General features: G+C 45.4%; 2 protein-coding genes across 2 annotated transcripts; both read right to left on the reverse strand.

Annotated features, from left to right (window-relative positions):
- Nucleotides 1–1,940: 1,940 nt before the first annotated feature.
- T265_00625 (hypothetical protein) lies at nt 1,941–6,209 on the reverse strand (the record flags this gene model as incomplete). Its single annotated transcript, XM_009164453.1, has 3 exons — nt 1,941–1,993; nt 5,869–6,021; nt 6,062–6,209. The coding sequence occupies 3 exons, from the start codon at nt 6,207–6,209 to the stop codon at nt 1,941–1,943; spliced, it is 354 nt and encodes a 117-aa protein (XP_009162717.1).
- Nucleotides 6,210–6,399: 190 nt separating this feature from the next.
- On the reverse strand, nt 6,400–22,590 carry T265_12588 (hypothetical protein; the record flags this gene model as incomplete). Its single annotated transcript, XM_009164509.1, has 7 exons — nt 6,400–6,685; nt 8,098–8,382; nt 10,796–10,962; nt 16,610–16,795; nt 20,306–20,457; nt 21,168–21,355; nt 22,375–22,590. 7 exons carry the CDS (start codon nt 22,573–22,575, stop codon nt 6,554–6,556), a joined length of 1,311 nt encoding a protein of 436 aa, XP_009162773.1.
- Between the last annotated feature and the right edge of the window lie 4,754 nt (nt 22,591–27,344).

Consider the following 27,344-nt stretch of genomic DNA (forward strand, 5'->3'; position numbering starts at 1 on the left):
AAAATTCTCTGGGTGCTTACGACTATACGCCAAGCTTTTGCCTGAGTTCACCACGTCCAGTGTTGTAAGACAGGGATGCCGTCTCTCACTTCTCTCCTTCAACTTTGTTGTCGACGTGCTGCTTGTAATTTCTCTGCCTGCCTCTGAAACCTCGGGAGTCGAAATGCCCCCGGGATTTTGGCCCACAGACATTGAGTATGCAGACGATATTCTTCTCATTGGTTCAGATCCATCCAAAATGCAAAGCATTTTAAATAACCTAATTAACTCTATCGCACGGTTTGGTATGCACTTCATACCTGCGAAGTGCAAAGTACTGCTACAAGACTGGATGGTACCAAAGCCAAACCTCATGCTTGCAGATGAGCCAATCGTCGTGGTAGATAAATTTGTCTACCTGTGTATAACTTCCGGTGGACTGGCTGAAGATGAGATTACTTCTCGGATCGGCAAAGTCAGGGCAGCTTTTACCAACTTACGATACCTATGGCGCCGACGTGACGTCAGTTTGTCTGTCAAAGGCAGAATTTACACTGCGGCAGTCTTATGGACCAGACACATGGCATCTGGACATACGAAAGATGTCAGTGTCTGACCACCGGTGTCTCCGAAGCAGTTGGTCGGGTTTGGTGAAAACATCGAATTAATAATGTTGAGGTACGCCAGATTGTCCCGGGAAGAAGGAACTCTCCCGTGGTATGTGAATTACTCACGCCTCATATGTTACGCAGATTAGGATATGTGTGCTGAGTGGAAGCAACCGAAAGGTGGACAGTGTATGACTTGGCAACGAAGTATGAAAACATTGATCAATAAACTTAGTCTGACTGACAACTCTTGCCTCCCTTGATGGGGACCCTTGGATTCAACTCACCAATGGGTAATGACGCTGGGAGAGGCGGCCCCATCGCACAGTCAGTGGCGTTCGTTCATCAAAGCTGTCACCTTCAATGCGTAGTTCCCAGTTCCCGAACTAACCAAACATCCAATCGCCTCCAGTGATTAGATGTATGTCCCACGCTCTCCCACTTCCTGGCGGCTGGAACCAATTACCTATGGTACACGGTTTATAGCTGATAAACTGAGTCGGTTGAACTTATTAAACCCGAATGCACTGTTTGATGGTGGCGTGCCTACTTTTCAGCAATCAGGTAAAAACTTTATAGAAACTATAAAAGATGACATGAAACATAGTTTCAAGTGTACACTGGAACTGACAATATCTGGGGAAAAGGTTGTCGTATGGAATAACTCCCGAATTTTAGGGGGAGTCAAATTAAGTCAAGCTATAGATCATAACATTAAAACGTTTTAGGCAATCAGCTTGAATTAGTAGGCAATAGCTTGAAGACATTCTTGAGTCTCAGTGCATTTGTTAGGTGTAGCTGAGCCGCGATATTTTGGGTTCATTGACATGCGGTGTATCGCCCTGTTTCAACCAGTAGATGTACGCTGGTGCAGATCATGTCCAGCAACACTAATACCGTCCGCATATTCTTTCATAGTATGCTGTCCACCAAGTTTCAACGCCTGTGTACAAAGTGAAAACAGCTCCCAAACATATACCGTATTTGATGCCTTGAGACTTCGGCAACCTTCCACAAATCTGAACGTACTGTTTTCGGTCAGTGGTAGGAGCGCGAATTTGCTGATCAGAAGGTCCGTGGTTCGAACCCCACCTCTACCTCTCGACTTCCCCTGTCTAGGCTTGGGCAACCTGGCAGTATCCCAGCCCTCGTGCTTCCTTCGGAAGGTTGCTACAGCTGAACGATTCGGTCAGTAAAATAGCTGTGCGAGGGACAGAATACGCTTTTCGATGTTCATCCTGGAAATTTACGCGGCAACAGTTTTCCGTCGACCGAGTCGAAGGCACCGTTAAAGTCCATAAAGCACACCCCGAAGCATTGTTCTGAATTCTTCATAATTGTGATGGGAACGGGCTAGTGCATCTGTGGTGAAACCAGGCGGTTTGTACGCAAATTGTTGTAAATCGCTAGAAGCATCCAATGAAGGCTTCATGGTGCGAGAGAGCGGTCATTCTAACACTTGGTCTACATGGTTAGATTTTATCGCGGTTATCGACGACAATAACGGTTACGTGGTCATTCTATCATACCGTTTCCATTCCTTTTTCTTTTGTGTTTTCAGATCGCATATTCGCGCAAATAACTCTCTAGGATGTATGCATAGTGATTCTCTCTGTAAATGGCTGGAAATGTCCCCTGCTTGAATACCGAATGTGTTGCTATTGTTCCAACTGTTATTTGCTACACAGAATAGATAATTGTTTTCAGATCCGATGTTCGGTTGCTATTATCATTTTAAAGCTGTTAGGCTTCACCAGTTGAGATTTTGTCAATTTATGCTGAAAATCCGCGAAGCAATACATCTGTTTCATCCCAATTTGAGATCACCGGCAGTAAGCATCTGACGAATCTCAGGGGAGTTTCGAACCCTGTTCTTCCGGCTAATGTTCTGAACACTTACCGTTTCGGTCATGAGCGGCTGTTCAGCAATGTGGTTAAATTGCACTTAGACAGTATATAGCGCCACTCATCCTTCAGTTATAGAAACCACGTTATGATTCGTTGTACAGTGACTCTACACTTTTCAGCATAGATTAACTCCACTTACAGGACGAATTCTCACTTGGAAATTACATCCCCTCGCAATACTATCAATCCCTAACAGTTGTCCTTCGCGCTGACGATAACGCCTACGTGTTGTATGCACTGAACTTTGGTGCAATCTTGACTTGACGAGTTTTGGTGTCGTAATTCACCAAATGGGGCGTAGAACTTTAATCGCCTGACTAAGTACTTGAAACTACCCATTCTGTTCTGTCAGTTGTAGATTGCACCGTAACCAATTAGAAACGGAAAAGAACACCTAGGTAATTCTCCCGTTTGTGAAGAAAGTAGATGGCATCCGGTAGCGAATACATAAACCATGTGCGGTTACTCAATTTTTGGGCAAACTTCGTAGCTCGCGCGCCGTAACAGGCCGTGATTATTAGAACTGTTGCGAAAAACCGCCCAGAAATGTCTGACGTATACATGTATCCGCACTTTTTCCAACGTCTACAGGTTTTCCGGGCGAAGGAGCGCATCGATGAAGAGCTACAGTTCGAACAAGCAACAAAGAATACCGCATCCAAAAATCAAGATGCAAGTCGATGATCAACCCCTTGTGGATCATGCTCCAAGCTCCGTGATATTTGTTCCATCGCGCCAGACAGTTTACAGAGATTACTGTATATTAGAGAACTCCTCACTGTACAAATTTTAGTTTTCCTACCTTTTCCGAATCCAACTGTATACATCTGGCACTTCATGTTTTGCAAACGGTCGGTCCCATCGATCTGCGATACAGACATCCCGGCTGTTTGATATAAATAATTGTGCATCGCACCAATGAACTGGTAGTTGTGTTATTTCCCTTTGTAGACTAACTTCTTAGGAATGATAGTCAAGTATAATCGTTGGATACCAAACTTGTCTTTTTCAAGTTGGCTGGGACTTATTCACTGACTGAAGCCGCTACCCTCCGACGTAAAGGCCACTGGATCATAAGCGGCATCTTCTAATGCATAAAATCCTTACGTCCACTTAGCTTGGAAGGTTTTGTTGGGGGAATCGCAGAGATTACTTGTTCGTGTGGCACGAATTTATCTTTAAAAAAAGCTAACAGAGCGCCTTGTATCCGATTGTTGAGTTGAACTCAAAATATACCAGGGTCGTTTGGAACGTTCCCCACGCTATCCGGTCATACTGAGAAGCTTGAGTTTGGTATTCCAGTCAGTCATTTCACATCAGGATAACTCCATTGCAATTGGGCCAACGGTATGCACTTTCTCCTGATCCCATGACAGTCCTAAATGGGTCAGATCATCTTGGTCGAATACATGGCGCCATGTTCGTAAAATGTAGGTGAACGGACGCTGTTAGAACAAAACGCCAGCTTTTCGGAACCTGCTTTGTGAAACTGACTAGTCCGACAGTCATAGTAAGAATACGCCACGGACGTTTCGATATAGTTTGCTGCTTCTATCATCTCAAAATAAAATCACCTGCTCACGCCACAACTGTAATACCAGTAGCCAGGTCGAATGTTATTTCCCGATCAACTACCACACTGATCCAACGAAGAGGAACCATTCCGGATGAGTTCAAATAAGCACCTGCTCAGGCTTCATGGTAGTTCTGTGCTCGAGTTACGGGGCGCGAGTGAATGCATCGAAGAACCGTGAGCAGCCTGCTCAAAGTAGTCCAGTTTTGGCCTCAAATCTTATAGGCAGGCAAACTGTTATCATACTACGAGTGTTGCGTTCACTGCAACGGACAAAAGTGAGCTATAATTCACGGTAATCTTTCGTATGAAGCATGCTTGTCGTAGAACGTTCTTTTTCTCCTTAGTGATTTCAATAAGGCCAGTTCAAGTTGGATTGTCATTGCGGATGTTGTTCTTCTGGGACTGAACAAGGCGTTACGCAGATACAAACCTGCGGCAGAAGCTGATATATGGACGTGTGCGCAGTTACGCGTTTCCGTCACTGACTAGGTTTGAAATTTAGTGAGTAAAGATTCTGCAGAATGCCTAGGGGACGGAAGAGACTACGACTGGAGTTTGCGCATGTTGTTCCGCTGACAAAGTAACTATTATATCTTTGTAGCTGAAAATCCGTCGACAGCCCGTCGTAGCGACTAAAACATGGGGCGGTCTGGTGCAGCTCATTCAGTTGCCTGAAAACATCACAAACGAGAGATTCAGCTAGGTTCCAGGTGAGTATCTGGAAAAGCCAAATTAGTTTGCAAATGAGTGTATATTCGCTAAAAGTAACTATTAGTTTTTCCGCGGACGACCGACCATTCTAGTAATGACAGAAATCCAGTGAGTTACAGACCACATACTGTGAGACAACCTCGCTCAAAATCCGTTGAACGTTTTCCCAAACAAGGTGACCGGTGTAAACCTCCGTTCGTTCTGTGCAATTTACTACGATTTGGTACAACAATGACGGTGAATACACCTCAGTGGAGATCGGAAAACCCGTCTCCGGTGATGATTACATTCAAGGAAGATTACGAAACTCGTTAAAGGTAAAGACGACCATGAAAAGCATATTGAGTCATCTGTTATACCTGAATTACAGGTAAAATTACCGTAAACTTGGTAGTTGCTGGCTAGATTACTGCCGCGGGTACCGAATCAAGGTATATGCAGACGCTCAAACGTTTGGTGTGTCGAGCGGAAGAGAAGCTGAGCTGGGAAATTCGAAGAACCTAACCTACAGACGCTCAAACGTTTGGTGTGTCGAGCGAAAGAGAAGCTGAGCTGGGAATCTAACCATCCGTCAAATTCGAGTGCAAATCCGGAGGCGTTTGGTATTTTAATGAAAAATACTTCGCCCAGTAATGGTGCCTATGGTGTTTCAGGGCTACTTCATGTGGAGTTTTGCCGTGGAGTTGGACGGAACCTCTGACTTTTCTCGGCCGGTAAATTGGGTGGAGAGTCTAGAGCTAAGTCTTAGCATCTGTCGACTCATTTGTTCTCTGAAAGGCCAGACTCGATAGATGAATACCGCGCACCACTAAATGATTGTGATTAATGGGTATATGCCGTTACTTAATTAATCTCCAGTTTTCTCACCTTCTCTGGAAACGCACCGTGAACTTTCGTATACCCCGCTGCTAAGATATGGACTCTTTTTCATTCAATTTCGGTCTACTTTCCTATCCCAGTAGAAGCCCAGCCTCTGGCTCTTATAAAACGAGGATATTGGCTGCCCACTTATTGTGATAGCGACGGTGCATTTCAGCTTGACGCACATTCATTAGGCTGGGTGCATTGGTCTAATAGTTTTCTTACGACTAGTTTTTATGATCATTTTCGCCTGGTTGCATCGTGAACTGAGGATCCCCCCTCCAAAAAAAGCGTTCAGCTGTAGCACCCTTCCGGTGCCTAACCGCCATGCCACCCGAAGGAAGCACGAGGGTTGGGATACTGCCAGGTTACCCAAGCCTAGACAGGGGAAGTCAAGAGGCGGAAGTCGGATTCGAACCACGGACCTTCCGGTCAGTAAATTCGCGATCTAACCACTCAGGCCATCTCGCCCAGAATCCCCCAAGGAGGACCTGTTTGTACTGGATGTTGGCAATGCACGTCCGTAGCCAGAACAGCACTATTCTGGTTGGATGCCGTGGTCCCATGCTTAAGTCACTGGGTATATGAAGTGGTCAGAATTTGGCAACCACAATAAGCTACAGACCTAGTGTATCCCATGGACGAATGGCCCTCAGTTCGTTACGGATTTGATGATGATAAGCATTAGGAAGCCAGCCTAGACTGACGAACTGGTCCGTGAAGTAATTTCAACAGTGGCGATGTAATGGAAAGATAGACGGGTATCTGTAATGCGGTAAAAAATCATAGCATCCCAATGATTAAAAGCTGCATTTTACGGGAGAGAAAGTAAGCATCTTATTTGGAGCGCATTGGACAAATATGGGCTAGGGGTCTAGGCATGTACAAACTGGAGTGGCAAATTCTGGGATCACTTGGACTCGCAAGGCCGCAATAAAAACAGAATTTCAGTTGATTTGGAACGTTCCATCAGGTGCATCGAAGCGTCTGGGACTGCGGAAAAGGCCGTGACAAACCTTTGTGTGTCAACATCGTACGCGAGCTGAAATATAAACAAACAAGGCACAGCATAACAGGTTGTCACGTACTGTTCTAAAAATGGTAGGTATATGGTCTATCTTTACTACTCAACAAAAAGGATGACCTACGTGTTTATACTAACCTATAACAAATCCTGTTTCGTCTCAAAATTAAGTGTCCCCGGAGGCAACGTATGCCCTGGCAATACCGGACATACTCCGACCAGGGGCATGTAGCCTAGCTTGATTCAGTCATCCCATGTTTCCCTGAATTGTGATCATCTCACTCAATTTTTTTCACGTCCCAATGACATTACTAGTTGCTAACATATTACGTCCAACAAATCAAGGGCAACTTCACAACAACTAGTGCGATTTGGACGAGAGAGCGGCTGACACTGGTTAGTAGGAGAATGTTAGCTCTCGGTTGGACCATTTGGACGTGTGGCTTTCCGTTCCCTTACATTTTTTGAGGTCAGTGACCAGACGTCGTATCAGTAGACTTTATCACAACAGCAACACGGACACGTGGTCATAGTTATTAGCTTAAATTGACTGGTCTGTTGGCCAGCCGAACTTTGAGTAGACATGCAAAGGTGGCCACGCGTACGGACCGGGCGCAGTCTTTGAACACAACATACATTACTACGTATGAGCACGGTGTACTTTAGCGAATCTTTGAAACCATAACATCAAGGAGTTCAAAACACTGGACAACCAATGGACTGAAGAGACCAACTAAGCCACTATTCGGTTCCTACGTCCGACCACCTGTCTGGTTATGAGTCAGTCAATCGATAGCCGAGGGGTTCTAATGAGTTGAGAACAGTGGTACGATCACTTCGTAATAAGTGACTTCAAAATTAACAAGTCAGTTACATTGCCAGATATTGGTTTAAAGTTTCATACGTGGGTGCAATTTAACAACTAGTCCCCATGAAGGAAACTACTCACAAGATTGCTGAAAACTCTTCGACAGCCCACGACCGGTTTCACCCTTCTTGGGGCTCATCGGGTAGGCGCAGCCCCCGAGTTTCTGTCAACCTTATGTTCTACTTGAACTNACTGTTTTTCAAACGGAAATATACTGCGATATCTCGAATATCGTGCCGACTGAATCATGAGGCTGCCTGTGTGCACCACATTCATTTGTAGATCATAAACGAGAGATTCAGTTAAGTCTCTCCAGGAAAACTAGTCCCCATCTTTGGTTTATCATCAGAGGTATAGTGCAAGGCGTACGGCTGCATGGGGTAACAGTAACACTTCCTTACATTGTACAACACTCTAAGTAGTACACCGCCTTGTTTTCTAGACGCTGGATTAGTACTTGTCAGCCAAGTACACACGCCGAATCTTGCGATGAAAAGCTGTATTTTAAACCCGTTAGAGTACGATAAAACTGCCCGATAGTAGGAAAAACGGGTGATATTACCTTGTTTAGTCGCTTTCCCTCCTCATCAGATGGGTTTGTCACGATACGGTGTTTCGGGAGTTTTATCAATACGACAACCACATATCCAGAACGGATGAACGACTCCGCCTGTTTGATGCGAATTGATAACATGTGATCATCTATGTTGACACGGAGACGAAGTGTTTTCGCACGTTCACCTTTGGCCAGTTTAATGCCCAGTTTGTGAAACAAGTTGTTATGAGACTCGTCATCCGACGACTTTGGAGTAAGCGAGAAGATGGGGACGTCTTTCGCTCCGTCGACCTGTTAATAAAAATGGACAGACAAGAACACGACCAACTTGTGACAAACCGGGTGAGGTCGATTAAAACACAAGGCACGCTTGTGAGATGCTGTAAAATGATATTGGCTCAATTAAAAGATGATAGCTTCTGTTAAAACTAAGTGATCAACGACCTCACTCCGGAAAGGTAATGAATCGTAAGCCGATCAAACAGTTGCAATGAGACTAGGTACGAAGAAGTCTGACTATCACGCTCATTTGCATATGAATTTGGTTTTTACAGGGGACGCACCCAAATCCCAAGTGAGTCTCTGGCTTGTGATGTTCTTCGACTGAATGGGCCGCAACAAGTCGTCTCATGTTTCAGTTCGTATGATATTTGAGGTGACATCATAAACAAGACATTCAGCGGTTCTCCAGGTGTCCCCGATTATGGCAACATGAGTGTGGGTATTAGTGGAATTTCGTGCGATTTGGGTTCAAGTGGAGCGTCAGTTTGACGGAAACTCGGGGACAGCATCTACCTAATGAGCCCCGAGAAGGGTGACGTCGAACGTGGACTGTCGAAGAGTTTTCAGCAACCTTATGAGCAGCGTGTTACAACAGAGCCCATTTCCCCACATCTCCATACAGAGATGACTCCTCTACACTGATATTTTTGGGGGGACCCGGCGATTTCCGTGAATTCCTACAGTTGGTAGCCACCACAACAAGTCTGTGTCCAGCCACCGTCTCCTCTGCTGCTTCCAAAGATTAATGTGAGGTGCGTTGACGGATACGTCAGAATCCACGAATGTGGATTTTCGGACCTTCCAGTGTATCTAGATCCGTAAGAAAGTTCTAATATTTTTATATACTATTCGGAATCAAAAAAGCTGATGCTGTTAACAGACTACCCACAACCATCTCAAAAGTGCGGAGTGTAATAGGGAGAGGCAGGCCACTTTGGATGAGACGAAGACCGCAAAATGTCTTCTTCGCTAATGGGTTTATTCAATAGGTTTAGATCTGCAATATTGTCCGGGATGGGAGTATGGCGAGTAGCCTGCTTTCTGCGCATACAAAACATTTCTAGCTTAATGATAGGCTACTTTTAAGAGCGCTGACGGGCTACAGGAATCCATGTATTTTGCTTCGTGAACTGACAGTCGAGAAAATAGCAGTGAAGCATAAGACCTCATTATCGTACTGTGGCAGCGACGGGCGCATAGACCTTCAACGTGGAGAAGATCAAACCCTCTGTACAACTTAAAAAAGGCTTTCGGTAAGGGATGAGTATTTCCATCCTACCCGTGAATGCCTCCCTACATTTGGAAACAGATGTTTGAAAGCCGGTCCACCATGTTCGTTCCCCGTGCCCCTTGAGATTACTACAAAAGACATTCTACCAACGTGAACCGGTCGGCCAATATTCTTTCATTTAGGAGGAACGGATTAACCCGAAAATTGTGTGCGATGCAAGCAGCACTGACACGATCCAAATCATTCATGAGGGGCTAATGAAGATGGGACAGTGTATTTGCTGAGGTGGAGACAAGTCCACGCCAACTGTTACCCGTAAAAATTAAAGGGAACCAATACTGTCAGTAGGAATCTGAGGTTGGCCGCTGTATGAAGTTTTGACTGTATCGCCAATTTACCATTCAGTCATTTGAGCGCGTCTTGGCACAATCATGATACATTCAGCTTAGTTAGGTATATAAGGCGTTTTCTCAGACTACAGCGCAAGGGTGGTCCGTCCTGCATTGCTGCTCCAGGACCAACCACTCCGTCTTCGCAAATATTAAGGGCGAGATGGCTGAGTGGCTAGAGAGCGAATTTGCTGACCGGAAGGTCCGTGGTTCGAAACCGATCTCCGCAGCTCGACGTCCCCTGTCTGGGCTTAGGCAACCTGGTAACCAACCCTCGTGCTTCCTTCGGGTGGCATGTCAGCTAGGGACCGAAAAAGTGCTACAGCTGAACGACTTCGCAATTAGCACTGGTAAAAGCTTAAACTCATGACCAACCAACTATCACGCTCTACATGAGGATAGTATGAGGAGATCCGAGGATTTTTACTGGAGATTTCTTCCTCTGTAAGTCAAGTCAACCTATGCTAAAAAGCCTCAAAGCACAGCACAATTGTTTCATTCTTGTTCGGAAACAGTGCAGCAGCAGTTCATGCATTCAGAGGGAGAGTTCAATTCACAAATTCCGAGTTATTCACTAGTAACGATAATACACAATAATCGTTCAGCTGTAGTATCCTTTCGGTGTTTAGCTGCCATGCAACCCGAAGGAAGCACGAGTGCATGAATAGTGCCAGGTTGCCCAAGCCAAGGAAGTCGCGGGTCACGTGTTAGACCGGGCAAAAACATGCGTTTCCTTGGTTCTTTTAAATACACAATTATTAATTGCGCACATCAGTTAGACTCATAGAATTAAAGAACGTACCAATACGATCACAGAATCAGTGTCTCTGACAATCTTTCTCAGAATATCCGAAGACAGTACTATGGCATCTTCCTTCGATTTTGGGAAAAATTGTGCCCGAATATCAGGGTGAAGCGTGCACAGCTGCAACTGAACGCGACTGTGTTTGGCTAGCGTCTCCAAGGCGTCTAACTCATTGGCGAAATTTTCTTGTGGGGTGGTAAACTTCCCGTAAGAACGAAATGAAAACACCGTCACTGCTCTTCTCAGATTTAGCAGATTTGTTACCCTCATCGTAAAAAATGAGGCAACATTGTCCAGCTGAAAAGAAACGTACCAAATCTAGTTCCTGAAGGATAAACCTTTTCAAGACATCATGCGAGCTAAGTACGTGAACCTACAGGACGCTTCACAGAAGTAAAGTGGTTCGGCAAGTCCAAATGAAGAGTTAATATTCACGTCAGAAATATATCGAAATGTTAGTAGCTCGGGGGCATTTGCTGGCTGTTGATCACGTGACCAGTGATAGGTTTGTCCAATCCGTTTGCGAACCACTTGAACAGATATCGTCACTGCACATTCGGATGATCTCTCCCCGGTTGTTTTCAAGCCCGTCGAACCGACGAACATTCGCGTAATCGATAACGTAAGCACATGATCGAAATCTGACTAGGAGCAATTTCACAAATTTTGTATTGGGTCATACAGCTGAAGTTAGCAGTACCATACTAAACACCCAATAAACTAGTTCCAGATACAAACACGTCCAAGGAGTATCGCAGTCTTGTGGTCCGACAAACTGTGGAAAGAGCAATCAATTATGCGCTGAGGATTTTTTCTGTCCCGACCAACTAACTCACCCGGTCACATAAGCGATCATCCGGTGGGGGTGATTTCACGTGACAGTACTGTATTTTCATTCAAGCTTTGAACACAAGTTCTACACACTTGAATCTCCCTTCAGGCAAATTAACCTTCAGAAGAGATCGCCTCTTTAGCTATTGCTATGAGATAGTGCCTGCAGAGTGAATCCCCGAAGAGTAACTACTTTCTTGTGTGCCGTAGCCACGGTTTCAAAGCCAGACCGCAAACACCTTTCTCGTTGATGGCCTGTATTAGGAGGATAGTCGTAGTTAGCTACTGAGAGGAATGTGGTTCTTCTGAGTTCATGGTCCACAAAAAACTAAAATGAACGCCGAAAATGGGTATGAAAACCAGGCTCATGTGAACTGCAAATCATGTGTACAGCTGCTTTGCTGGCAGAGGTTCGTAGCAGCCTCAAAACTATGTTGGAGTCAAAATAGGGACACCCTAAAACAGGCAACCCGAAGAAAAAATGATGAACCGAAACCTTGTATTAGAATAATGTTATTGCTTGATAATGAGACAGTTGATCGAAGGATGGATCGATTAAAGTACAAATGTAGTACCACTACGCTTCACCATCACAGTTTAGGGCTTCCGAGCATTCACCTCGGTATCTTACGAAACTACATACAGTAGCTACACAAGTGACCTATACTAGACACTGTTACCAATGTGTCCCATGAACTCGTAGCTCATGCCATTATCCTGGTAGATATCACGGCCAAAGTAACACGAGCTATACCTAACTCACCTGTCCAGGACCTAGGGCTGAGTGCCTAGACATTTTTCAAACACGTACACATTATATTTGCTCTCAAGACAAGAGAAATCGAGAAAACTAGTCGACCACTTTTCAGGTCATCTCATACTAGTATGTCTTAGAGGTTTCAACCGGTCCACCTAGAGTGCGTGACATTTTTCAGCACCCATGGTTTGCGCGAAAAGACAATTGACTTTCACATCCGTGGTTTGATGTTTTCCGTTCATAGTGAAAATGCCGGTGTCTACACAGCGAATATAGGACTTACTGCTTTCACGTAACTTCAATCGGGTTCACAACGTTTCGACTAGGAGCCAATAACACAAAGCGATATGAAGCTACCCTGGTGTGCGACTGAAAACGCAGGTAGCTCCAACTGATGAGGGATGGTAGTAATGAAGATATTCGTTTTAAAAGCTGTTCGGTGCCTAGCTGTCATGCCACCCGAAAAAAGCACAAGAGCTGGAGTGCTGCCAGGTCGCCCAAGACTAGACAGCGATGTAAATGCCGCGACAAAGCACAATGGGTTTGGACCAAACACCGACGTTCTCAAGCACTGAACGTTACCATTTGGAGCTGTTACAACGCTTGATTGCTCGGTTGAACCTTATAGATGTTCTGGTATTCCTAAACTATGTGCACCATGTTTGGAAAAGAACGAATCCTTGTATGTCCGCTCACGTGTGAAGGAATCTCCATAAAAGAGAGTCAGTGTACTCGCCAACAATTCTCGTGTTTCTTGAATGTTGCATTTGGTACGCCACGCAACTGTTTTATTTTTTCAACCCCTCCTGACAGGTTCGTATTCATTGCATACTAAATTCAATCCAGGATAGGAAGTTGGCTAGAATATGTGGAAAGCTTAGCACGGAGCAGAATAACAACAGAACGTTTCTTTCATTCAAATACTGAACCATCTAACACCAGAAGGTCTTATGGCTGCTCTTTTGACTCGTGGTTGACTGATAGGTATGTTTTACCCACTAAATGCTAGATTAAGTTCAATTTATCTCACTCGGTTGATGGGATGTAGATCATCCTCGTCACAACCAAGTCCAATTGAGATTTCCAGGAGTAATGCATTCGCCAAATGGACGACGGTAGGAACGAATATTACAGATCTGGCCTTAGTTGCTCAAGCTGTAAGCCTAGAATGAGGCATAACGTCCTGGAGGACCAAGTGCACGCTCCAAACGCCGGCCTCAGCAGCTGCTTGGTAGCATTGAGAACAAGGAACAAGAATCTCAGCCGCAGTGCTCCATTTCAAGCAACTTTCGTTTCCTGATGCGGAAAAAAGCAATCAACATATATGCCCCAGAACCATTAGCTCAAGTGTAATTACACTCGAGTGGATGCGTTCACAAACAATGCTTCTCTCAAACCTTGTCGGCCTATTCTGAAAAGTAAATAATTAGTTAACAGCTACTTCATTCTTATCAAGAATTGCCACAAGGGCGCGCCTCACGAACTTTGCTTTAATTATAGCTGAGCGTACGTGTGGGCTCAAGCCGAGGATCCGCGACACACCTAGAATACATATATTGTTGTTGGTTGCCTTAAAGGCAGCCGAGCTAAACAGTGCACACACGTTGTTCCGGTGCTTTTGAAAGCAGCTTGTTGAGGAACTCATGAAATGCGTAATCCTGAATTTTGAAAACAGGATAGCTCGGCAAAAAATCAAACCAAAAAACACTAACACCTGACGTCTAATTCATATTTGCACAAACATTTTTGAAATGAAAGTTTACGAGATTCCCCAAGTACGATTAGATGGATAACTCCTAATCTGTATTTGAACACCAAGTTGTCTGAAAACAGTCCAAAAATTGATGACTACAGGCTAAAAGTTGGGGGCTAGGGAAATTTAAACCTTGGGTCTGCTGCCAAGACTGTTACAAATTTCCCAAGGGATGTGCTAAACGGGGTTGAAGCCTTGCACGTTCGACGGCCTCAGCTTCGCAAATAGTTTCCGAAACCTCCAGAAAACACTGTGAAGATCAGAAAACTTTTCGATGCACAAATCAGTTATCGAGCTACGTCTTGTAATCAAAATAATACAGAAAACATGAATAGAGAGAGAGAACGACGTTGAAAGGCTGGGAATCGTGTATTGTTTTTACAGGTATATTTACAGCACACAATTCTGTTGTATTGCACTGGGGAGAAGCAGGCAACAGAAATCCATGATGTGCACCCAGGGTCCATGCGAACTGTTCAATTTTCTCTGGCAGCAGAGCAGCCCAGCTGATGCAAGCCAAAAACTATATCTGTCTGGTGTCTTGTCATAGTGCTCAGTAATTCTTGGCTTTTGCAACCTAGTAATCCCAGGAGGCGACCGCGAGCGCCATCTAATCCGCCAGACGAAGCCAAACCGGCGTATTCTTGAAGCTGATTCGCGGTCATTATACGGTGCTGGACCACACCACCTAGAGTTATACAAAGGGGTGGAACGAAGAAGTAAGCCGGCAGATAGACTGAAATGAACTACGATGCCCTAATAGATGAACAGCCACAGCAATACTGTGTGTATATCTTCTGATTTGAATAGTTAAGCCAACAAGGATCATCATCATCATCGACAGCATGACATCAGTGTTCAACACCGATGCTTCACTGCCGTACAACCATGATTTATTTGAAGACCCTATTGGAAAGAAAAGAGTAAAGGTGGATGGGGGAGGGACTTAGTGCTAGCTTACCACAATCATTCCGAGGTGCCTATATCTCTAGACATTCACTCAGGAATTCTGGATAGAAACTGACAAGAATGCCACTAACATCGGTTGGCAGCCATATATTGTAATGTCTCCGGCCAGGCACAGTGGGGATCGCGCGATCTCATTCTGGAAAGCGAGTAGCACCGACAGCACCCAAGCGTTTCGTGATCTCCTTCATACTCCTCTGCCTAGTCAAAGGTTGGCCACCTCTTTGTTTACGCCACTCTGAATTGGCCATGGAAAACAGCACTCTCTTCGGCAAACGATGGTTAAGCATACGCAACACACGCCCCAACCAACGCAGCTTCTGTGCTGGACACGCTCTTGAATGGAATTTCCCGTTGCATAACCGAAAACTTGCTTTCTAATTGCCTCGTTACGGATTCGCCGACACCAATGCACACGAGCTGTGATTCTGAAACAACGATTGTCGAACAGGCCAATTCTTACAGCCATACAACAAAACAGCCCGTACTGTAGCTTGATACACATGTCCCTTGAGATTCAGGGATAAACCATTCTGACGCCATAGGTGTCTCAAGTTAGCAAACGCGGCCCGAGCCTTGCAGATTCGTGCATTCACCTCATCTATCACGCTACAAGCAGAACTAATACAACTTCCAAGATACGTAAAGCGCTTCACCAACTCCAGTACCTCTCCCTGGATTTTGAGTAGCGCGTTCAGTGACTGCACGTCCACAAGCATGACCTTACACTTTGTGGGTGCAAAGAGCATGCCCAGTGAAAGGATGACTTTGATCAGTTCATCCAAAACACCTGCGCCTTCTCCTCCCGTCCAACAATGACAATAATGTCGTCTGCGTACTCCAGATCGAAAAGATTTTCTTCACAGGTTATGTGAATACAGGGTTTTGGAGACCCTCCAGCGTTCGTCTCATTATCTCATCGATCACAAAGTTAAAATGGAATGGAGAGAGTAAACATCCCTGACGGAAACCGCTTTGTGTACGGAAGCTTTTGGAAGGCGCTCCGTCGGGAAGTCTGAGAATACAAAGAACGTTTCATGTTCACAAACTTCCGTGGCATTCTTTGATGGGCAAGCGTGTCAAGAACAGACCGATCAACCGAGTAGAATGCGCTTTGGAAATCCAGGAGTACTAGAAAAGCGAATCAGTTATACCTATGACGTTGTTGTAGCACTTGACGGAGTGTGAAGACTTGGTCAACGCAACCCCTACCAGGCCAGAATCCCCCTTGTTGCTCTCGAGTCAGTGACTAACGAGCCACCGTAAGGCGATGAAGCACAAGCGACGCCAACAGTCTCGTTATGAACGGAATCAAGCTGATCCCCGTGTGGTTACCGCTCATTACGCGCCCCTTTTTTGAAAATGGACACTATCACCGACTCTCCTCAATTGTCTGGGTTGTATGGGTGTAGCCGGAAGCGAGTGGAGACCGGCCGAGCGGTCAGCTCAACCACTGTGCTTGAATCTTAAATTCTCGTTTCTGAGTTACAGCACACATCAATACCAAGCGAGTCCAGTATGAGTGAACGAACAGCTTGTTGTCCTGCTTGCTTCAGAGTGCGGACATTGAACGCGGCCAGATAGACTTGGTGTCGAGGCTTGAAGACTGATTTGGAGATACCTGAGGATGTCGGCGCCATGTGACGAGCAGATGCATGACGAACGGCGTCATCAGCCCTAAGTTCTGGGCCTACGAGAGGAGAGTCATTAATGGGAAGGGGAGAGGAGGAAGAAAAAGCGCGTGAAAGAGAGAGGGAGACGTCAACAGTAGTCTGTTTTTTTTTCTTATCCGCCCTGCTGTATGGAACAAGTAAGGCGACCCGGCTAATGGCACCACGCGATGGCTGCTGTGGCATGAATTCATTTGTACGTATGCAGTTCACGGTTGTACGTGGGCTGGGATACTGTCAGGTCGCCCACACCTAGGCAGGAGGACGATTAGGGTCCTCAACCAAAGTTTGGCTCAAAAGCCTGACCACAAGGCCGCGGTGTTTGGAGGGAAATGCAAATGCCTTACCATTTATACGGAACAGGTCGCCATATGTTCAAACCCCCAACCTGGAGGATACGGCAGTGAAGCATCGGTGTTGAATACTGATGTCATGCTGTCGATGATGATGATGGTGATGACAACCCGGAGGACCAGGAGACTGTTTGTCAGACCTCTGGCAATTGACAGTGTGAGGGGGACACCACCCAGTATAGCTCAGTGGGTCGCAGAAATGCGCGAACCATCACACCCCGATAAGGTCCAGTCTTTTCGTGACAAGGATGGCTAGAACAAATTCCGCGGAGGACAATACGGATCAATTGTAGGCGATGATGGAAGGCCTGCCGTTTATGGCTCGTAGGAGAGCTAATTCCACAACCATGTGAAAGTCCCCTATCAAGAGGAAAGCCGTTCCAGTTCAAAACCAAATGAGGGGTTGCAGTCTTCCCGAAATAATACATGAGTGAACATCTGAGTGTCACTGAGCCCACAGCGACTTGTTCACTGGTCTGTCTTTGGTGCGTGCAGTGAGGCAATGGATGTTGAGGTGTGCGCTGAAAAACAGTGACTTTGAAGCTCAACCGTAAATGTTGATGAGCATTATCCAAGCTCTATTATAGGATGAAATGGTGAGGATATGCGTGAGAAAGCACTTTGACAAAAGTACTCACTTATGTAAGTGTGCTAGCGAGAAGCGTAAAAAGGTGTATAGGTGAGGTTGTAGCCTTGCTCAATCATGTATTCAAACGAAACAAATAACTCGATGTTCACCCTAGAATGTTCTCCGATTCGGGCCAATAAATCTTTTTCATTTAAATTCAGGCACGGACCAGAAAACTGGAATTAACCAATCATTGTGCCTTTATTTTAAAAATTACCCGTTCATACGGGTATGAAGCTCATGCACAGTGACATCTCGTCATCGTCGACAGCATGACATCAGTGTTCAACAAGGAAACTGCGCTGGCAGTGACATCTGTCATCGTCGACAGCATGACATCAGTGTTCAACAAGGATACTGCGCTGGCGGTATTGCGACGTTGCAGGTTGTCGACCAGGTCGGCGGTACTGTGGCACCATTCTCGTATGACGCCGAGTTTGAGCAGCAATACGCATACTGTCGACGAGCAATTGCCGATTCCCCTAGTTTCACTAGGACTGTTGTCCCGTGGTGCATACCTGTGATGAAAAGAGACGCACGGCAATCGATGGCAAGCAAGAAATTCGAGAGCACGTTTGTCTGTAATTCACCATGCAGAGGTTCTGGAAACAACCGTGATCATGGTGCCATAATATTGTCCGTTCTCTATGACGAATTGCGAGTTACTTCCACCCAAATAAGGAGCCCTTCGGATTCCTCTTTGTATCAGATCCAATTACAAGAGTATTACAAGAGATATGAACCACAATATGGGTATGATTCCTAATTAAAAATGGGATGGGTGTGCGAGATAACTTCCGGACCAATAGACCATTGACACTGGAGAATGTACCCATCAGTACTTCTTAAGACCGAATGCAGCCATCATCCATTAATACAGTTATCTATTCCCGGATGGACCGCCTCAAGGGACTGACAAAAAGTGTTTTTTTCGTAAGACAGTCTCCTCTGAAATACGTTCCAGGGGACCAATTACACCTTGCGTTCGATACACCAACGATGGGATAAGGTGTTCGGGTTGGAATGTCCTGGAAAGAGAGTGGTCTGTAATATAATGCTCCTTTTACACTTCACTTGTACAGAAAGCACACCAGATCGTGAGACGGGATTATTTAAGTTATTTAGTAATCTTTCCATTTCGACGTAGTCCAGAATCACCTTGTAGTATTTTGACTTCACGATCATCAAAAGCTGGGAGCAGATCTCCCATGGTCGAATCGATTGCAAAGTGGAGGAAAAAGGGAATGGGCAACAGCCTTGTGTGACACCACTGAATGCGGGCCAAAGCATATGCATCCTCAGTTGTCGTACTGCACCTTCGGGAAAGCCAAGAATTCATTAAGTACATTCACATACATTGTCATAGTACCCGATTATCAACAGAGGCAAAGACAGTTTTCAAACCAAGCAGCATTATCACTATCGGTTTCTGGAAACAGTATTCCGAAAGCGTGATATTTCTACTCCATTACAGGACTTCCACGGACAAATCTTGCTGTGTCCAACCATCCTACAAAGGATAAAACAAGAGAGTATCTTGAACGCCGTAACTGCAATGATAACACCACGATAGTTTGACCATTGGGATCATCGTCGAGATGCTCCATTCTGCAGCTGATTTTTTCTTTCCAAATGTGGTACTTGGAGGTAGGCTGCTAGAGTTTGGCTGCCTTCTTTCAACGTGGCTGAAAATGAACCGCCCTGATTCGGCTGCACGTTTTTGTCTATCCGAACCGCTGTGTGCAGCGAACAAGGCGACTCAGATAAGGTCACCGTTCGACAGCCCATGTGACATGAAGGTACCTTGGTGTGTACATGCGCACCGAAAGTGCATTTGTACCCGCATCGGGCTTTTGGTGAGTTCAAAATGTATTCCGGCTGTAAGTTGGGGGTCACGGTCAATCGGTTGGCGATTGAGTTGTTCGGTTCTTGAGAGAGGAAAACACCTCTGCTTCCATAAATATGGACAAGCAAGTCGCCTGACAGAAACATCCCACACTCCTATAGCACAGGACTGTATGACTGTATCGCCAAAGCGGCCTCCTAATATAATTATCCGTAGGTCAGTGGTTAAGGGGCCAAACTGCTTAACAGAACACCCATGGTTCTAATCCCATCCCGGCTTGCCGATCGCTGTTGTCTAGGCAACTTAGCAGTATCTCAGCCCTCGTCCTTGTCTCGAGTTGCATGGCAGTTATGTAACGAACGGTGCCACAGCTGATTTTTTACTCATTGTATGGAGGCTCACTGGTGTTTGTCTGTCGCTCCTCTCAGGACTTCCTGGTAGAGTCAGGCCTCGTAAAGGGGAATCCAACCAGTATGGCGTGCCAGACCATAAAGCAACTAGCAGGTTAGGGTGATAGCTTTTAGTCTAGTAGCACAAAATCATCCGGTAGGATTATTAACTAGTGACCAGGATTATAACAAGAAACAATGACGGACCCGATCTTATTCTGCGGCTGGTAAACAAAAACTGGAGGTACGTGTGAAAATAGGCAAGTGTATGGCATGGCTAAATTTTCGCAAGTACGGAACAATTTTCAACTTACCCAAGAGTAAGAGAAATGGTGCAGTTTTGAGAATCGACAGAGCGTTTCGACAAACCAACGGGTCCGCATCACCGAAAAGATAGAAGTTATGGGAACTAGTCTGGAGAAAATGTTCTGTGAAATTTTCCCAGCGTGTCCCAATTGCTGCCTCCCTGTAGAAGGGAGGAACCAATCATAATCATCATTTCTTAGCTTTATCAACAACATGCCCTGGAAAATGGGCAGATTAGCTCACCAAATGTCAACAATAAAAAGGGAAAGGCTGGTTGATTAGTTGGCTCATACAAGTATACGACAGTCAGGGGAAAACAAGGGCTTCCAACAATCCAGTTGCCAGTGTTAGCGCAGTTTCCGAACTCGTTAGTTCGGAGGTGATACGAGCTATAGAAATAACCGTGGTGTAGCGGCAACGAACACAAGCGAGGCAGTCGCCAGTGGTGGCTAAATTGGAGGGGGAGCTAGTAAATAATTAAGCGCCATTGTTTGGACGTATGTTATCGGTATCTCTAATCATCTACGTATTCCCTATCGACTCGTTATAGCCTTCATACTTTACCATTAAGTCGTTATCTGACCTGCTCTAGACCCTCCTACCAGGTACACGGCTGACGGATAGATGCTCTTCAGGGAATTCGGTCCGTTGACATGAAAATTGTGACCACCCCAGTACAGCTAGCTTATGGAACGTTACTAATTCAGCACTTCAGCATTTCAGAATCACTGCTGGCCACAAGCAAGATTCTCAAGGCAAAGTATGAATTCACATTCAGTGAAATCACAATAAACGAAGCCGTCACTGTTGTATGAAACCTATTAACTATAGTAATATCGCACCAGGACCAAAGCATGTTTGTGAACGAACCTCAAGATTGGTACAGGAAATCCATGAAACACCATATTTTTTAAGAAGAGCTGGTTTCGAATAGGCACAAACTCTCGCCACTTGTGATGCAGAGGTTGTATTACAAGCACCATACGGTCATCGGCTTCACGAAAGAAGTCGGAACGAGCTTTCTCCACCAGGAACTTTCGATAAGGGTTATTTTCTTCCTGAAAGCGAAACGAAAGGAGCATCAATGACAGTCTGGCAAGTGATAGGGAACAAAAAATGACGCAGAAAAAGCAGTCGCCCTCCGGGAACAATGTTAAACGTTAAGGCCTGATAAAAAGTACTTGGAGCCACTCATGTCATGTCTGGTACGGGATGTGAAACATGATTAGAGTCGGTTGAACCTGAAATACGTCGCCTTGTTTAGGAATAAACAACCATCATAGTCCCTACAACGAAATAATGCAGTAAAACAGCTATTTCATCAAAGGGATTCCGCAGCCATGATTCGATGCGCTTAGATCTCAACAGAAACATATTAGAACCACCACGGGGGAATTAGCGACCTCTGTTGAAGAGTGGTCTGGCAAATAGGCAAGATTTCCATACAAAATGTGATTCGCTCTGAGGACAACTTGGCTGTCACTTGATGGCTTCCCTTACCTGCGATTTTTAGTCACTATTTCACCGTCGTTTTGTTTCAGTCATTTATATTACCGTGGGAAGAAACTGAACAATTTTAGAATAGCACAATATCCTCGGCTCGGGATGACGACTACTCTGAATAAAGTCCGGTTTTCCTCAGTGGGAATATTGTACCGCACCCATACGGTACGTGGCCGGAATATTAATAGGAAGTAGGAAAACTGAGAAAGTGCTAGACTGAACAGGCCTTGAGGTGACCAATCGAAAAATCAGCAATGTCAAAATCTGACGTCTCAAACCACGATCTACCTCGAACTTCTATGACGTTCGTTACGACGCACAGTAGAAAGGTTTGACCGTTTACTATGTTGTTGATTTGAAAATCCAACCCGGTCTGGTCAGTGTAGGATTTGGTTTAGGCTTTGTACAACTTACGGTGGAGTTGAAAACATGGCGGTCTTTAAAAATAAATCTTAGAGTTGTCAACGCACCAAATACATATCACTTCATGCACATAACTTCATCCATGATGAAGTCTACACATGAGGATTAAGAAAAGTTACTCGACTGTGTCTGGGACCAAACTGTCACTTACACGAATCCGCCGTTGCTCCTGATTTCTAATACGCCTCTCTGTTGGAGTGATACCAAGAGGAGGGATAACAGGCTGCGTCACCGCTCGAAAAAGGCGTTGTTCCAGGGTACCTGGATCAGCCACGTATCGTGTTCGTATGGGTTGGCAAAGTACAGCGTAGGGTGTGCTAAGTTTACGGCCCAACGGGCACCAGATACTCATAATAGAGCGATTCGCTAAAAATCCAAATACAAAGTGGTTAGAATGTGTCCTGAAAGTTAATATGAACAGGTATTCATAGACATAGTTGGAATAATAACAGACCGAAATTAATACGGTTCCAACAGTGTTAGAACATTAATCTCCTAGGTACATCAGTTCGCTAATGGCACTGCTGATGCACCTTAGTATATCATATACATGATCATGAACCGGTGTAAGAATTACAACAAATGTTACGCCTTTGTTGACTGGTGGAGAATTAGTGGAGGACCACGTTATCTTTCGTGTGATAATTTTGCAGCACAAGTCAAACGATTACAACTTAATGGGAAGGTATTTTGAGAGTGAGGGACAGGAAGCAAGAAATAGGTTGTGAGGACACTATTAAACGCACCGCTATACTGCCTAAACTGAGATCAGGTGATCGACCGGGGCCGCTTAGTCAGTTTATTCCAGTTTGACATACATAAATCATACACCGCGGATACGTTGGTCCAGTCCGCTTCATCAAAGAGCAGGAGATGAGAGGAGGTGAAATGATAGACCATTTAAGGTAGAATTGCTCTAACTACCCGACAGAAGGGAAATTGGACAGCGGTACACTGAAGTAGATAGCTCCAATGGAAGAGCGTCGCTGACAGAATGACAGACACATCCGTCAGCGCCATCAAAAGTTGACAGGACAAGCCCCTGGGTCTTCGTCCTGGGGGTGGGGCGGAAGTCATCGACCCATTTGAATTTGCCAGTTATAACTTCCGAAATTCACCGTCCACCTTTTAGTTGTTACCACTCAGTAGAGGGCTGGCCAAAAACAAAGTTGTGAGGTAGATAGCTCTCAATCATTCGAAGTGCATATCCTTACCAGCATAACCTGATGCGCGCCCGCTCCCTTCACCGTATGGAAACCGGTTCTCAGAACCATCTCACACACTTCAACATTGCTAAGCTGAACAATAGTCCAGGTTTGATCCCAAGTGGTATAGTGAAATTTGAAAATTTTCAGGCATGAGGAGTACGCCAAACCGTGCGGTAGGGTAATGACTGGCGTATCTGAAACAGCAGTAACAAGGAGAGTGATACCAACTGCGTTCTCAACTTCTATGGGCGAAAGTTCAAGAAGCGTTTCGATCCCACAATGTCAGAAGCAGGCAGGGGAACTTCAAGCAACATATGAATAACAAAGCTGAAGGGCATCGGGGAGAGAGAACAGTCCTGTCTCCCAGCGCTAGACGTGGTGAACTCGGGCGAGTTTTCCGTAGACCCCAGGCCCCCACAGGAGTTCATGCATAACACCTTTATAGGGGATGAAAATTTAGAAGTAACGCCTTTGATAATCAAGGACAGTGGTGTAAAAAGCAAATTTCAGTTAAAAAACTATCGTTGTTAGACAACAACGTGATATGAAGACAAAATGTCACACCTGGATCGATTCGACCGAGTGTCACAGAGCCAGGGGTGACCTGATTAGCTTCCGACGAATAATACGATGCGACTTCAAAGCTGAACTGCTAGCCGACGTGCTGCCGCGTTGCTCAATAATGACTGACAGTTTCAGTGATTCACTATTCAGAAACCGATGGCTTACAAGCCCTCAGAGACCCTTAATTTTTCAATGGATGATACTTAAGATCTGAAACGCGCTGCCTGCTGTTGCAATGGAAGGGACTGACAACAGTATCTCAACAACGAACTAGATGATACCGCGTCAGTTTGCGCAATCCAGATGCTAAGCGGACATTCCCCATGATGGCAAGGTTGGAATCGCATTGCGCGCAACGGCAATCCAAACATCCACGGAACTGATTGTCGCATGGTCCATTTGATTTCAAGAATGGTTTGTGGTCGGTGGTCTGCAAGGAAGATCGTGCGAGTGTTTATGGCAAAAATGCACACCGGTTCAGCATACAAGTGAAAGAACCGCTCCCTAACGTCTGTGCAGCGAGCATCGGTTATTCTGTGGCTTCACGGTTCCTGTACTCGTACTTAGATTGCTGTTCAGACAACTACGGAGTTACCATGTAGTGCAGCTCAGCTGTATAGAAATCGTTCAGCTGTAGCACTCTTTCAGTGTCTAGCTGCCATGCCATCCGAGGGAACCACGAGGGCTGGGATACCGCCAGGTTGCCCAAGGCTAGACAAGGGAAGTCGAGAGGCAGAGGGCGGGTTCGAACCACGGACATTCCGGTCAGTAATTCGCGCTCTAACCACTGAGCCATTTCGCCCCCACCTCGGCTGCAGTTACGAAGTAAACCCAATTTGACGAATCCAAATTTCGACAGCAAAAGGAACCTTCGGATATAAGGAGATTCAGAGGAATTGATCAGATGACAAAAGGATTTCCAGTTGTCAATCCGAATAGCTAAAATTGATACAGCCAACTTTTTTCGTCCCACTTCATGGCGTAGCAGCAGGCTGTGGTGGTCACCTCAACTACACTCCAAAAGAGCCAATCTCCAGATCGACGACAACACCAGCAACCCAATGCGGATATCTGTGGACTCAGTATGCAGTCACACTGTACGAAACGAAACGCGATTGAACTCAGAGGGCATACAGTCGACACAAACTTGCCATATCTCTGTGAAAGGTGCACAGATATACTATTTATTGAGTGGTCGCCGCCGATGGTGTCACATCCTGAAACAGAAATACGCCGGAAACTACGAGCTTTATCAACCCAAACACACTGCACTTTAGCAATGTTGTGGAATGTAGGCAGCTCGGGTGCGTTGTTTGGTTGTTGGTCTGTTCGCCGAGCTTGGCAGTTGGATTGCAAACGTTTCATCACCAATCGAGGTGACGTCGTCAGTGCAGGGTTGAGTGGGTGAATTCCTCCTCTTCTGCCTGTGATTACATAGCTTCTAAACAATATGTGGTAGTTCTTGAAACGGTCGTCGTGTAGTTTGATTGGTCTTCTGTGAACCTCACGTGGTTTCAATCTCATGTGTCTGGTTGGTTCGTTGGGTGCATTCAATTCGGCAGTTCTGTATGTGGTTGTCATGCTGTGGTTCGGTCGTTTCCTTCTTGCTTTGTGGGGTGGGTTTTGCTCATTTGATTGGCCTTCTGTTTTTCGTGATTGTCTTCTTTTGACCCAATTAGTCCGTTGGTTGCTGTTAGGTTTCTTAGCTCCGAGTCCCGTGACCGTGTGGTTCTTTCGCTCGTAACCGCTGATAGACTGGGTCAATGTCGATGTGTTTATTGATCGATTTTTGTGTGCAGTACCACGCCTCGGCAAATTCTCGCCCCCGTTTTGTTCTTGCGTGAGTGAGTATTTGAACATTGCCCCAATTGAACGTGTGTCCTTCTCTGTCTTCGTGGATTGAGACGAGTGACATTGGGTCATGTCTTCTACTGGCAAGCTTGTGTTCGTGAATTCTCGTAGCAAGTTTTCTTCCCGTTTGGCCAACATAATGTTTGTCGCAGTCGTTGCATTCAAGTTTGTAGACCACGTTAGTCTTCTTCAAAGCATCCAAACTTCCCTTTGGTTTCGAGAGGGTTCTTCTCAACGTGTTTGTAGGCTTAAAGGCGACTGCAATTCCATGTTGCCGTAGGTGTCGTGCAGTCATCTCCGCCACGTTTCTGATATACGGCAGCGTAATCTTCCTCTGTTCTGGTTGTGTTGACGGATCAGCCTGATGTTGGTCTCGTAAGCACCTCCATATGAAATTCCTCGGGTAGCCGTTATTTCGGAATGTCTCGAAGAGTCTTCGTTCTTCTTTTTTCTTCGCCTCTGTTGTGTTGCAATGTGTCTCTATCCGCTTGAATAGAGTTCGAACACAGCTCCGCTTGTGACAGTTCGGATGGTTGCTGTGGTAATTCAGAATCTGGTCCGTATGCGTTTCTTTCCTGTATACTTCAGTTTGTAGTTGGCCGTTTGTTGTCCTTGTTACGAGCACATCTAGGAACGCCAATTTGTTGTTCTCCTCAGTTTCCATTGTGAATTGGATGTCGGGAAACACGTTGTTCAGCAGTTCCTCCGCTCGTAGTAGTTCATTTTTCTTTACAACAGCGAATGTGTCGTCCACATATCGTACCCATATTTTCGGTTTGATATCTGGTAGTATGATTCGCTCCAGTTTCTGCATTGTAATTTCCGCGATGAGTCCAGAGATTGGTGACCCCATTGGCGTTCCTTTGATCTGTTCGTAATATTCTCCACTGAACTCAAAGTAGGTTGTCAAGCACAGGTCTAATAGTTCACACATTTCTTCTTTTCCGAGCATTCCGTTGATGTTTCCGCGGTTGTCCAAGAGTTCGGCGGCCGTCGTCCGTGCTGCATTCAAATCAACCGATGTGAACAGTGAGGTTACATCAAAGGACACCATTATTTCGTCTTCTTCGAGTCTCACGTTTTTAAGTTTCTTCAAAAACTGTACCGTATTGTTGATCGAATGTTGGGACCCACTGGTTAGATATTTCAGCCGCTTCCATAATTCTCTTGAAATGTACGTGGGTGTTCCTGGTAGTGAATTCACCCACTCAACCCTGCACGGACGATGTCACCTCGATTGGTGATGAAACGTTTGCAATCCAACTGCCAAGCTCGGCGAACAGACCAACAACCAAACACTTCACTTTCCCATTGAGTGTTTTATCTGTTCCATCGACTTCAGCACACAGAAACAATTGAGGAGGCAGCAGAGACAGTGTTAAAATGCTTGTCCAAAAGCTGTCTCAGCCTTTTCAACAAACTCGGCGATGTTAAACAGTCAGCTTGCCTTGAACAACCGTCCATAATCGCACTCACAGAGACCTGGCTCACACCAGAT

Source organism: Opisthorchis viverrini (genome assembly GCF_000715545.1).
Source record: "Opisthorchis viverrini unplaced genomic scaffold opera_v5_6, whole genome shotgun sequence".
Classification (NCBI taxonomy): Eukaryota; Metazoa; Platyhelminthes; class Trematoda; order Opisthorchiida; family Opisthorchiidae; genus Opisthorchis; species Opisthorchis viverrini.